Source organism: Lycorma delicatula, chromosome 2 (genome assembly GCF_047948215.1).
Source record: "Lycorma delicatula isolate Av1 chromosome 2, ASM4794821v1, whole genome shotgun sequence".
Lineage (NCBI taxonomy): Eukaryota > Metazoa > Arthropoda > Insecta > Hemiptera > Fulgoridae > Lycorma > Lycorma delicatula.
Window position 1 is genome coordinate 204,709,285 of NC_134456.1, and position 12,558 is coordinate 204,721,842.

The following is a 12,558-nucleotide window of genomic DNA, read 5'->3' on the forward strand; positions in this document are numbered from 1 at the left end:
TATAGCATTGGGAACAAATAAATTCAGACCTCCAAGACAGTCAACCATGCATTCTAAAAAGATGTCTTGGAATGATTTTGAAAGCAGATCCAAAATGTCTAAATGGTAAATGCAGATGATTGGGAGCTGAATCACAATAATTTCAATTGTACTCATACTGCAATTTCAATTTGAAAATTTCTGGTGAAAAAAATCATTCTCAAACTTCCTCTCATTTTTTCCTATCATTCTCAACTTCCAAAATCATTCTCACATCCTCCCTACAACCTAAATTTAAATTTACCTGTTATGTTCTAGCTATTTCATAAGTTGAAGGGGTATTATTTCAGGACAGACTAACAAGAAAATATGTAACCATTGCTATTTCATCAACAAAGTGGACCTTCAGAGCAAATAGGTTCAGTATAGCTAAAATTTGTTAAAAGGATATTGGGACTGCTATGTAACTTCACAAGGGTCATACTTTGAAGGAGATAACTTATAATCTCAGCTGAGTCCAATATACATTTAAATTAAACAATTCAGTACACTTACTTTTTGGGATAAACCTAGAATTTGGACAATTTCCAGGGCAATTCAATATTTTACTTGACAGGTCAACAGCACTATTTTTCTAGACATAACCTCCTAGATATTATAAATATCTCTTGCTCCTTAGTATTTCATTCTTCCCAACATATTACTAATGGGAAAGTCCACCAACATGGTAAGCTTGTCATGGTTATCTTGGTTACAAATCACATCTACAACAGCAATAATATTAATACTCTATTATCAGCACAGTATTGTGAATTTGCAATTACAATAATAAAAAATTAAAAATATACTTAAATCATATTTAATTAGTAAATAAAGATTTTTAAAAACAAAAATCATTTCAATTACCTGAACCATAATAACCGGTGGTGGAATTGTTCCACAAGATGGGAAATAAAATGTAACTGTTTTATCGTTGGTGACTTTTTCCGTAAGCCCTTGAGCAACCATCTTTGCCAATGTTTTCTCCTTACTTTGCGCTTGCTTGGCTAACTTAGCACTTCCATGACCAAATCTTGCAATATAGTTCTATAAAAGAAATTTTATATTAGTTTTAAGATGAAAATGTAAAACAATTGTCAAAACCCTATGAATATTCACTTCTTAATTTTATAAGGCTTCTTAGATTATTAGATGATTGAATGAAAATATCAATTTTTTATAGAAACATAGGGAACTAATAGAAAAATCTTGGTGAAATCATGAATGGCAGGAGCAGTTCCTGGACTAAAGCTGTTATCAATCAATAAGAAACAGTTCTGCAATAATGTTAATTTTTTATTAACAGTTTTTTTCCTTATTCTCTGCTCAACAAGTTGAGCAGAGAAACTGCATTAAATTTTGCCAAAAAAACTTTGCGCAACACCAAGGAGACTAAATAAAGAAGTTCCAAAGAGCTTTGGGTATAACACCAGTTACAGAGTGATACTATTTCCAAGATAGCTCAATGTCTGTCAAATGTAGCGAATGCTCTGGCAGACCTTCCACCAGCATAACTCCTGAAAAAATCAAGCAAGTTTAACAGAAAATAATGAATGATTGTCAAATAATATAAAGAGCTTGAAGACAAAGTAGGAATTTCATTTCGCTCATTATAATCAATTTAAAGAGATCTCAGGATGTGGTGCGTAGCAGCAAAATTTGTCCCAAACTTTTAACTCAAAAACAAAAGGAAAACCGACTGCCAGAAATATAATATCTTTCACGTAATTTTATAGAAAAAATAACCCGAAGTGAAACATGAGTCTACGGTTCTGGTACTGAGACAAAACACTAATTCCACTGGAAAACTTGTAGTACTCCAAGGAAAAAAGCTATTCACGAAGCAAAATTGTTCAACAATACTAATTTTTTATTAAAAGTTTTTTTCTTATGGGAATTTGTTAATTTGCCTAAATCCATGGTTCCATGCAAAACACTAAATGTTTTTTGTTGCGTGAAAACAATTTCAGTTTGTATTATTGTGAGAACAATGTAAATAATGAAGATTTATATGTAATAGTGAAGACTAATGAGAGAAACTAAAGCCTGTTGCAATGTAACTACAAGATTCACATGTAATGTAAAGATAAGATTCATGGTCATTTTACAAGGTTCTCAAATAAAGTTCATTACTTACATTTGATTAAATCAAGTTCTAGAATAAGTATATAAACACTGAAATAGTAAACACAGAGTAACTTTTCAAACTATCAGAAAAACAAAAAAAAAATTAGAAATTATAGGATACAGAAAACACTGACAATGTTGTCCCAAGTAAGCAAATTGCATAAACAATATTGTGAAGTATTTATTCTATTTCAATAAATGACAATTTTATTATAATAATTAATAAAAGTATTCAACTAAATACTATTAAAACATGGCAATTAAATATCTTAATAATTCACCTTCATGTGTGCAATCTGATCTTGTTCCCAATTATACTGTTTCATCTGATTTTCCAAAAGCTCCAACCTAGTCCTGACAAATGCTTCATAATTACCCTAAATAGAGAATAAAATCAAATAAAAGTTTTAAACATATAAATAAAAAAACAGATCCCCTCATAATTCTTCCAAATAGACAACTACCTTAAATGCTTTCAACTCTAAATCACTTAGAAATAAAAAATTAAATTACAATTCAATGTTACTAAACTGATAATGTCTTAATTAATATTTAAAATCTCCAATTTTAAAATTTTATACCTGATTACACAGCAATTTTCAATTTTTTTAAAAATAACCTTACTGAAATGTAAGCAAATTAAATAAAACTTACACAATAGAAAATGAATTTGTTTTAAAAAGCATAAATATCGGTATTAATTTAACACAAGCAAACAAGAAAAATTAACAGAAAGTACTTCTTTCAATAGTAACACTAGGTTTTTTTATTATAAAAGTACCTTAAATAAAAATAAATGTACTTTTTTTCTTTTTTTTAAAATTGATTGTGAAGATCTGGACCATTCAGTAATTTTTCTAAAAAAAAAAAAATACATAAACAGCATGTATATATATATAATCAGTAATCAATCACACCCAAATTAAATTTTTAGAAATGTAATGTAGTTTGTTGTGCGATTGGTGGTGTATGATTACCAAAAACTCTGATGTCTCAATCCAATAACAGAGAGAGTTTCAGTCTGCAGACAAGAATAGAGAGAGCAAATCTTTATTTACAATCGTAGTTAAGAACACTCAGTTCCATAATTTCACCTTTGCCAAAGTTCCTTAAGTCCTTAATTTATTACACTTCAGTAGCTAATGATAAATCTTCTCCAGTAAAACACAGCTTATTTTAACTATGCAAATCTTGTCTTAACTACGCATAGTTTTAGTTCTACATTTAGCTATATGATTATGGATAGTGACATTAATTCATGATTATTTTTATTTTTATGAATCATTATCACATGTCCAACATATACAATTAATGACTCTATACACAATTAAAACATATTAAACAAAACATATGTTTAAATCATCTCATAAATCTTAAATTATTTGATGTCAATAGAATCTACTTTGTCAGTGAAGTAATGACTAAAAGAAAATCATCACAAAATATTATGATCATGATGCAAATAGTAATGTAAACAATTCATTTATTAAAAAACCAATGACTTACTGTAATTCCATAATTAATCACATTATAATATTACACAATTTCCAAATTGGTTCCATTTTTACTAAACTCACTAAATAACCACATTACCTAACACACAACTTTAATTTCTTTACAAGTTACACCATTTCTTCAACTCCACTCGGTATCCTCCTCTTCATCACTGTCATCCATGGAAGTATCTGAACTGAAAATCAGTTTCATGTAATTTTACAATAAAATGATTGGAAATTTTCATCTAATCGGTTCAAATATTAAATAATTTGTCTCACATTTTTCCAGAATTTTCCAAACTGCCTTTCAGAAGTTTAAACTTATTTCTCTAAATTTTACTTTTCCCAATTTTTTGTTTCTTCTAAATTGAACATTACATTATTTGGACAATGTAATTTTTTAACACATGCCCAGATAATCAATAGCATTTTAGTCAGGATAAGGTGGTAAATCTGCCAAAATTATGTCGTTTTTCAGAAAACAAAGAATCTATTTGTACGTTTTAAATTGCAGATTATTAGTTTTATAGGGGGTATACAATTCACGTGATAATGGTATCTTGTTTTTAATGAACTAGTCATGTCTTTGTTTTTCTTTTAATTCAAATTAGGAACTGGATTTATATGAGCATTGTGGTATGGTGTATTGTCCATGATTACTACAGATCTCGATGACAACAAATTCAGTAGCAATTGAGACACAACCCATTTTTGCAAACTATTAAAATTCATATCATGATAATCGCAATTTTTTTGACCTGAGTTAAATATTAGAAGCATTTTCAAAAAACTGTCTTCTCCTCCCGGATTTACAATTATCGCTAGACTCACTTTAGAAACAGGAGCTAGCTTTCAACCCTTCTAAAGAATCATCAATCCATGCTTGACGCTTCAGGTGGGAAGAAGAATGTATATAAGTTAATTGGAAGATTTTCTTCTCTGTACCGCAGCAATGCATAATGCAACCTTTAATCTTGTATATCATCATTCTCAATCAAAATTTTTCTGTTTTCAGTTTTTTCCCACCAGAAGCCTAAATTTTATATGACTACACAAAGTGCCCAAATGTCCACCAAACATTTCTTTGCACTTTTACTAATAGAAAAGCATTCTCCATGCAGTAATTGAAACTCATTCACTGTCCTCTGAAAAAACACCTTTGTTGAAATCGTCCAGATCAGTTTTCAACTTCTTCCTTGGCAATTTTTTATGAGGAGTACTGAATTCGCTTTCACTAGTTTTGTGTTTTCTTGTTGCTTTAAAATGCGCAACATGAAGAGGTCTATGGATACACGATTGCTTAAGAAACATGAGATTGAATTTATTTTAAATTTTTGCTTGTTCTACTACGGCTTCTTTCTTCATAAAATTATAAGTATTGAAATAACTGATCAACCCCTCTTTTCCCAAATTTTACCAATTTTACCACCACAAACTATTGCTGCAATGCTACAGTGCATTCAATTTCTATTTGCCACCAATGAACAAAAAAAAGATGCATATGTTAAAAATCTAAAAATAACAAATTAATAATAAAAACAATTTCATCAAACTTTGGCTATATGTCCAAACAACAATTTACATAAAAACGAAAACAAAGTTTTAACATAACCACACTAATGATTTTTAGTATTTATTAAATTATTATTATGATAATATAAAGCAAAGTCTTACATCACTGGAATCACTTAAAAAAAAAAAAAAAAACTTAACATTGTGAAATTTGAACCAGTCTCAATAGTGGGCAAAATTAAAAACCACTTTTTTATATTAAGCGGTTTCTTGTTTTTCTAAACTGGTGTAATATTTAAAGAAGAGCTTTGAAAATCACCAGGAAGCAGCCTGATAATGAAAAGATAACCAGGATAGGCAGGTTATGAAAAGGTGTGATCTTCAAATAGTTGTGTTCAAAATTAGTACTAAGGTCTGCCATTCACATGCCAAATATACGAGAGTAAGTCAATTACTATCTACAATTTAGTTATATTTTTGTTTATGTTGGTAGTACTGTTGTATTGCGTAGATGACGCATGCGTGGTTTAATTGTTATGTCTGTGCAGGTTTGATGCTACTAGGTTAGTTCCATTATCCCTACCTTGCCGTTAACCATGGCTGCTCTGCTTTCTGTTTGCACCAAAGAACAGCAATGTTCATTAATCCGTTTTTTGTGGTCAGAAGATGTATCAGGGGCTGAAATTCATCTAAGACTTTTGGTACAGTACGGTAACAGTGTGTTGCCATAACAAAGCGGCAATGGATCGAAAAATTCAAAAATGGTCGCACAAGTGTTACACACGACAAAGGAGCCAGACATTCGTTTACCGCCACAAATGAGGAAAACATTGAGCATGCACGTGACACAGTTTTCTTGACGAGTAACTATCGATGAAGTAGCATATCATCTCCAAATTAGTCACGGTTCTGCCTATGAAATCATCCATCAACAGATTTGGGTTTCATAAAGTCTGTGCAAGATGGGTCCCAAAAAACTCACACAGTTGCATAAACAAACGCACTTGGACACATGTAAAAAAAAAAAAGATACCTATAGTAACAAACTAGACATCTTCTTAACAGAATCATCACTGGTGACGAAACATGGATCCATTATTACAAGCCGGAGAGTAAACGGCAGAGTATGGAATGGAAACATCCAAATTCGCCCTGCAGAAAAAAGATCAAGACCCAACCATCCGCAGGAAAACTGATGCTTACAGTTTTTTGGGACTCACAAGGCCCAGTACTGGAACATTATGAGGAAAGGGGCACGACAATAAAAAGTGCACGTTACAGCAAGATGCTTACTGTCAACCTGAAGCCTGTAATTCAAAGCAAACGCCGAGGACTGCTGTCGAAAGGTGTTGTTGTTGCATGACAATGCCCGTTCACATACTGCTGCCCACACTGCTGAAACGCTCCAGAAACTCAACTTTGAAGTACTGACTCATTCTCCATATAGTTCTGAGTATATAGTAGTTCTTCCATATAGTTCTCCATATCTTGCTCCTCCTGAGTACCATTTGTTTGGTCCACTCAACGAGGCATTAAGGGGCCGTCGATTTACCTCAGACGAAACAGTGAAAGAAGCGGTGCATTCCTGGCTTGCAGCTCAACCAAAAACCTTTTTCTATGAGAGCATCAGGAAGCTTGTGCAACAATGGACCAAGTGCGTTGAAATGCAAAGAGACTATGTTGAAAAATTATGTACATGTAAGTTTCCTATTTGTATTGCAATAAAATTTATACTACATTGCAGATAATAATTGACTTACCCTTGTACTTTATGTTTATCCTACTTTTTAAAGTACTTCAAAGATACTTAACCAATTCAAGTTAAAGCTATAAATCTGTAGTTCACACTATACAGAACATAGTGAATATAGTAAACTTATAGTTCACTTTAATAAAATGGGGATAATAATCCAATAACTACTCTAAACAAATTCTTAGGACTTCGAGAGTTGAATTATACTTCATTGTTTAATAGAGATGATATTTACTAAACAATACTTACTGTAAAATACTTTAGACGCCTCTTATTTAAATGTATTATATTTGTGCATACACCATTTAAGAAATCTTGAGAATGAGAAATGATGACAAGTATTCTTTTATAACTGAAAAAGTAAGTAATAAGCAGTCACATACATGTGTTATTAAATTCCATTTTACATTCACATTACTTGATCTCTTTGTTACAGGAAAATACTGCCAAATAAAATGCAAAAACAATATCTGTTAATCAAAGGTTCTATAATAAGTTCACTCTTTCACTGCTGTAATATTATCACAATTTCCCATAAAGGGACAAACTTTTTTACTCACATTGTTGCAATAACTAAGAAATTAACAAGTCTAGACCATTTATTCAATAATTGCTATCAAAAATTAAAATATCAATGAAATTTTGTCTAACATCAGACAACTGTGTTAGCAATGACAGAACTGTGTTAACCTTTTGCGATTTGTTGTGATAAATGTCCCATTTTATGGCCAAAAATATACCATAATACTTTTGTAAAGAATGAAACGTAACATTTATATATTATAAATATTTTTCTATTTTCATTATATAACAATAAAATTTGAAACTTATTTTAACTGATGTTAAAGAAAAAGCAATTTCATAAAAATAAAACAAGTGATTTTATAAATAATATAAGACGTCATCAAAAAAGCCCTTATTTTTATTGTATTAACCAGTTCCTCAGAGGGGAGACTGTCGTGGAATGTGATCTGGACTCATAGTGGTTTCATACTGCCATTGCTGCTTAGCAGCCATGAAAGTAAAACACGTGAGTAAAACATGAAAGTAAAACATGACAAGCAGCAGCGTTCAAAATGACTGAACAAATTGAGCAGAGAATCTGCATTAAATTTTTGCAGAAAAATGGTCATTTTTGTTTTTGTTTTTCTGGGCAAAAATGCATCTGCATTATCATAGCCCAGACATGTATATTTGTTGGAATAAACAGATTTATCACATTATATAACTCAATTTAAATAATAAAATTACAATCTGCTTTACAGCAAATGGCATGACTAGCAGAAACACACTACAGTAATTCAAATACTTGAATACAAACAGTTCTAAGAAACTGTAAAACATAAGATAAAACAATTTCATTATCCCATAGAGTAGTTCACATGTTAGACAAAAGGTTAAATTTGCAATGCAATGCCACATAACAGTTACAATCCACAACATGTGCTGCACTGTTAGTTGACAGTTGCAGCATGCATAAACGGGTGCATCTATTTGCATATCAGATATCCACGAGTGAGACTAGTGTGCCCTATTCACAAATAGCAAATAATAACTTCCTCTCTACAGTAGTTATTTCTGCATGAGGAGCTCCACAATGACACAGTGTTCTTGACTGGATGAAGTTTATTGTTAATGTTAGCACCCCACTCACTTTGCCACTTATCATGGACCACCCTCTTTAGAAAACAGGCAAGATTGTTTGAAGTGACGCAATTGATAAAAGGAGGATGGAAACAGTGAATCTCACAGACAATGTTGGGAGTACATATCATTAATAGCCTGTTAAGGCACTCATGGAATCTGAGCAAAATAGGACATGTCAAAATTTTGGATAATTATATGCAAGGCATTATTATTAATGTATGTAATTCTACAACAAAAGTACAGGTTATGCTGGGAAGACCAAATATGTATGTTCTGCTGGCAACTACAAAAGTCACGCTATTTATATTATAAAATTTGATTTGTAAGATAACCAGATTTGTGTTCTTTTTATGATAGTAACAGAGATCAAAGCAGTAATTAATGAGAGAAGGCCGCCAAGGGGGTTAACAACATGGAGCAAAAAAAGGACTACAGATAATGTATATTTTGAGCTGAGAAAATATTCTGAGCAATGAGCTCTGTTTTCTCAAATAAAAACTTTGGGATATGAAGGAGGCTCAGTAAAGAAGATTCAAAGGGCTTTTGGTGATCAAGCTATGGGTATAATACCAGTTATAGAGTGATATTGCTATTTCCAAAATGGCTGAGTCTGTCAAATATGACGAATTCTCTGGCAGACCTTCCACTAGCAAAAATCCCCCAAAAATTGAGCAAGTTTAACAGAAAACTATGAATGATCATCAAGGAATAATTAAAGAGCTAGAAGCTGAAGTACGAATTTAATTTGACTTAATCAATTTGAACAGATGTCAGGATGTGGCGCACAGCAGAAAAGTTTGTCCCAAAACTTCTCACTGAAAAAAAAGGAAAAAAGACTGCAAGAAATAATGGAATGTGCTAACAGCAATCCTGATTTTACAAAAAAAAGGATAATAACCTGCAATGAAATGTGGTTCTATGGCTCTGATACTGAGAAAAAGTCTCAGTCATTCCATTTTTTTTTTAACCTCCGGGTCTGTAGTTAAGCAGCATTTTTTCCACAGAGGATGAGATGAATGCTTTGTAGTGTGTGTGAAAAATCCCATGCCTGACTGGGATTCAAACCCAGGATCTGTGGGTGAAAAGCCGAGACGCTACACTTGCGCCACGGAGGCCAGCTCAGTCATCCCACTGGAAAATCCATAATAATCCATGGGAAAAAACCAATTATGAAGCACCATGAAAGTCATGCTGACAATCTTTTTGATTATCAAAGCATGGTTCATCACAAGTATGGTCCTCAATGATAAACTCTCAATAATAAGTTCTTTGTTATAATAACTGTTCTTTGTCGGCTAAGAGATGCTGTTCGATGCAAGCGACTACAGCTTTGGGAAAACAGCAACTGGAAAATTCATCGCAATAATGTTTCAGTCCATGCACCATAATTTATCCATAGAATCTCAGCAAAACAAGGATCAAACAAACTCTTCAGGAGGCTTCTTACTCACTAGACATGCTTCGTGAAATTTTTGGCTCTTTTTCTAAAGGTTCCACTTAAAAGAAAGATATTTAAAGACAGACAAGAGATCAAAGAAATGTGGCAAGAGGACTTTAACACATATATAATTTTATCTTTCATTATGAAGCAACAGAAAATCCAAGATTAAAAAAATACAAATTTATGTCTTGGGTTAAAGATAGAGTACACATTTTGAAGGGATCTCAATTAAGAAAATAAAATCAAAGGTTAAAAAAACAAATCAAGGGCCCTCTCCCACTCTTCATGTACATACTTTATTAGTCAATCAACATAATTTAAAATAAGTCTAGAAATATCTGTCTGAGCACAGAGGTAGTTTCATATGCCAACTTCACCTTTAGGGAAAAATTACAATGGCCATATAAGCTTACCCTAACCATGCCCAGAACCTTTCATAAGTTCTTGATCAAGTGTTAAAAAACACAATTTATAAACAAGGCATTTTCTTTTATCTATGAACATTTTACATATGAGCAAGGTCTACATATTATTATGATTTTAATTAATAAATTTCATAAATAAAATAAATTTTGACGTTTAAAATAAAATTTAATGAAGATACCTGAATTCACATTCTCTGCTGATTGCAGAGCAACAATTCTACTATAATCCATTCTGAGTTCAGCATTATTAACCACACAAATACAGATTAACCTGTCAATCTTGCATGTCTTTTCAATAAAATACTTAATATGTTAAAATTTGAAATGAAAAGAACAAATAGAGTAAACTGACAGCTACATACGTTTTTAGTTCTTCCTCCAACCATACGCAAGCATCCAAATCCAAGTGATTAGTGGGTTCATCAAGCAATAACAAGTGAGGTTTAACATATAATGCTCTGGCCAGAGCTATTCGCATCCGCCATCCTCCTATGAAATTTAAAAGCAAAATATAAACTTTAATCAAAATTAACTTAAATTTGATTTTTTGGGGGATTAAACTAAAAATACTTTTCCCACTCATTTACCCCTATTTATAACAAGGGAATATAATGAATGAAATGAAAAGTAAAATAATGTGAGACCATTATTGGAACTGAACCAGGCTGATTTAATAGCTACCATTGCTGAGTATTACATCAACTGGCCAGCCCAGAACTACACAGAACAAATTTGCTGAATCTTACATAGGTAAGAAACCACAGCTAGGATGAAATAAATATTTAATAGTTATTACAATATGTTTCAGTTTATGAATTTAACATGTAATGTTTCCGAAACATTTTCAGTTTTTTAATAAATTTGTACAAGTTTCAGCAGAGAAAGTAATGTAATTTTATTATTACAAAACTCAAAAGGTTATTACTAAAACTATCAAAAGGTGTTTTAACACAAAAAATAAATTTTAGAAATTTGTATAAATAAAATTTTCACATAAAAATGACAACTACACTTTAAAATAACAAATATAAAGACTGAACAACCCAAACGTAATACAGAATCTAACAGTTGTTGGTATAATTAACTGAAGGTAATTATACTCAATGTAGTTTCATTTTTAACAAAGCTTATACATTAAAGTGAGCTTCATCACAGAATAACAAAAATTTATTCATTCCATGTTGCTGGTTACTTTACTGAAGTTCAATTATTTATTAATGTGTTAGGGTTAGCACTGCTACAATTTGTTCTTGATTTGAACAAATTTTATATGAAATGAAAATAAACTCCTCCAACATTTTTGAAGCGCTGCAGTCAAAAGATATGTAGATTTTCACTGTTTAATTGCAGATCATCACTTAACTGTTCAAACTCAAAGATGTAAGATTTATAAATAGCGACACAGAAGCTACTTATAAAAACATATTCTATTAGTGAAAATAAAGAAAATAGTTCATATAAATGCAGGTCTGGAAACATTGTTTCCAGCATTCTAACTTAGCAAAAAAAGTTGCCGTGATTTCTGCTCAAAGAGTAAAATGAACCCACACTGAAATTCTAGAAACTTAAATGAAAGTGGTTGATGGTTTCATGTGGTTATTAACATGAAATAAAATAATTAATAAAACAGGTCCCAGATTGGCAACTAATAATTTTTTTTTTAATTATTGTAAAACAAAAAAAAAACTGGAGTCACGTAACACAATTTTTAAAATTGTCAGTAAACAGATAAAATTTTGAACAAGACTTGTAAAAAATTTAATTATAAGAAAACCATGTTAACATAAACATGAAAAAAGTTTAAGAAATTTGACTTTTTATTAAAAATAAAATAAAACCAAAATGTGGTAAAAAAACTTTTTAAATCAAAACAAGAATCATTCCATTTTTGTAAATTATCTAGAAACAAAATCAATTATTAAAAATATATATATAAAAAGAAAAGTTAAATAAAACTATACTTTGATAACATTTAAATTTCAGTTATATTAAAATCAATAAGGTCAAAAATTCGTTATTTAGAAGGGTTAGAAAAAATGAGAAATTTTTGTTATAAGTTGGCAATAATAACACCTAATGAACAATTGAAATTCATATATTACACTCGGGTAGTTCTATATACTTTCTAAATTGAAATAG

The 12,558-nt window shown here is 31.0% G+C and overlaps 1 protein-coding gene across 2 annotated transcripts in view; it reads right to left on the reverse strand.

Moving 5' to 3' along the window:
• The window catches only part of LOC142319590 (ATP-binding cassette sub-family F member 2), a 55,364-nt gene that overhangs the window by 15,835 nt on the left and 26,971 nt on the right, over positions 1-12,558 (reverse strand). For both annotated transcript variants that reach the window (XM_075357053.1, XM_075357054.1), the window contains exons 6-9: positions 10,782-10,908; positions 7,156-7,258; positions 2,427-2,522; positions 886-1,065 (exon numbers count right to left, since the gene is read on the reverse strand). In XM_075357053.1, the coding sequence (XP_075213168.1) occupies positions 886-1,065; positions 2,427-2,522; positions 7,156-7,258; positions 10,782-10,908 (506 nt within the window). The remainder of the gene's footprint in view (positions 1-885; positions 1,066-2,426; positions 2,523-7,155; positions 7,259-10,781; positions 10,909-12,558) is intronic.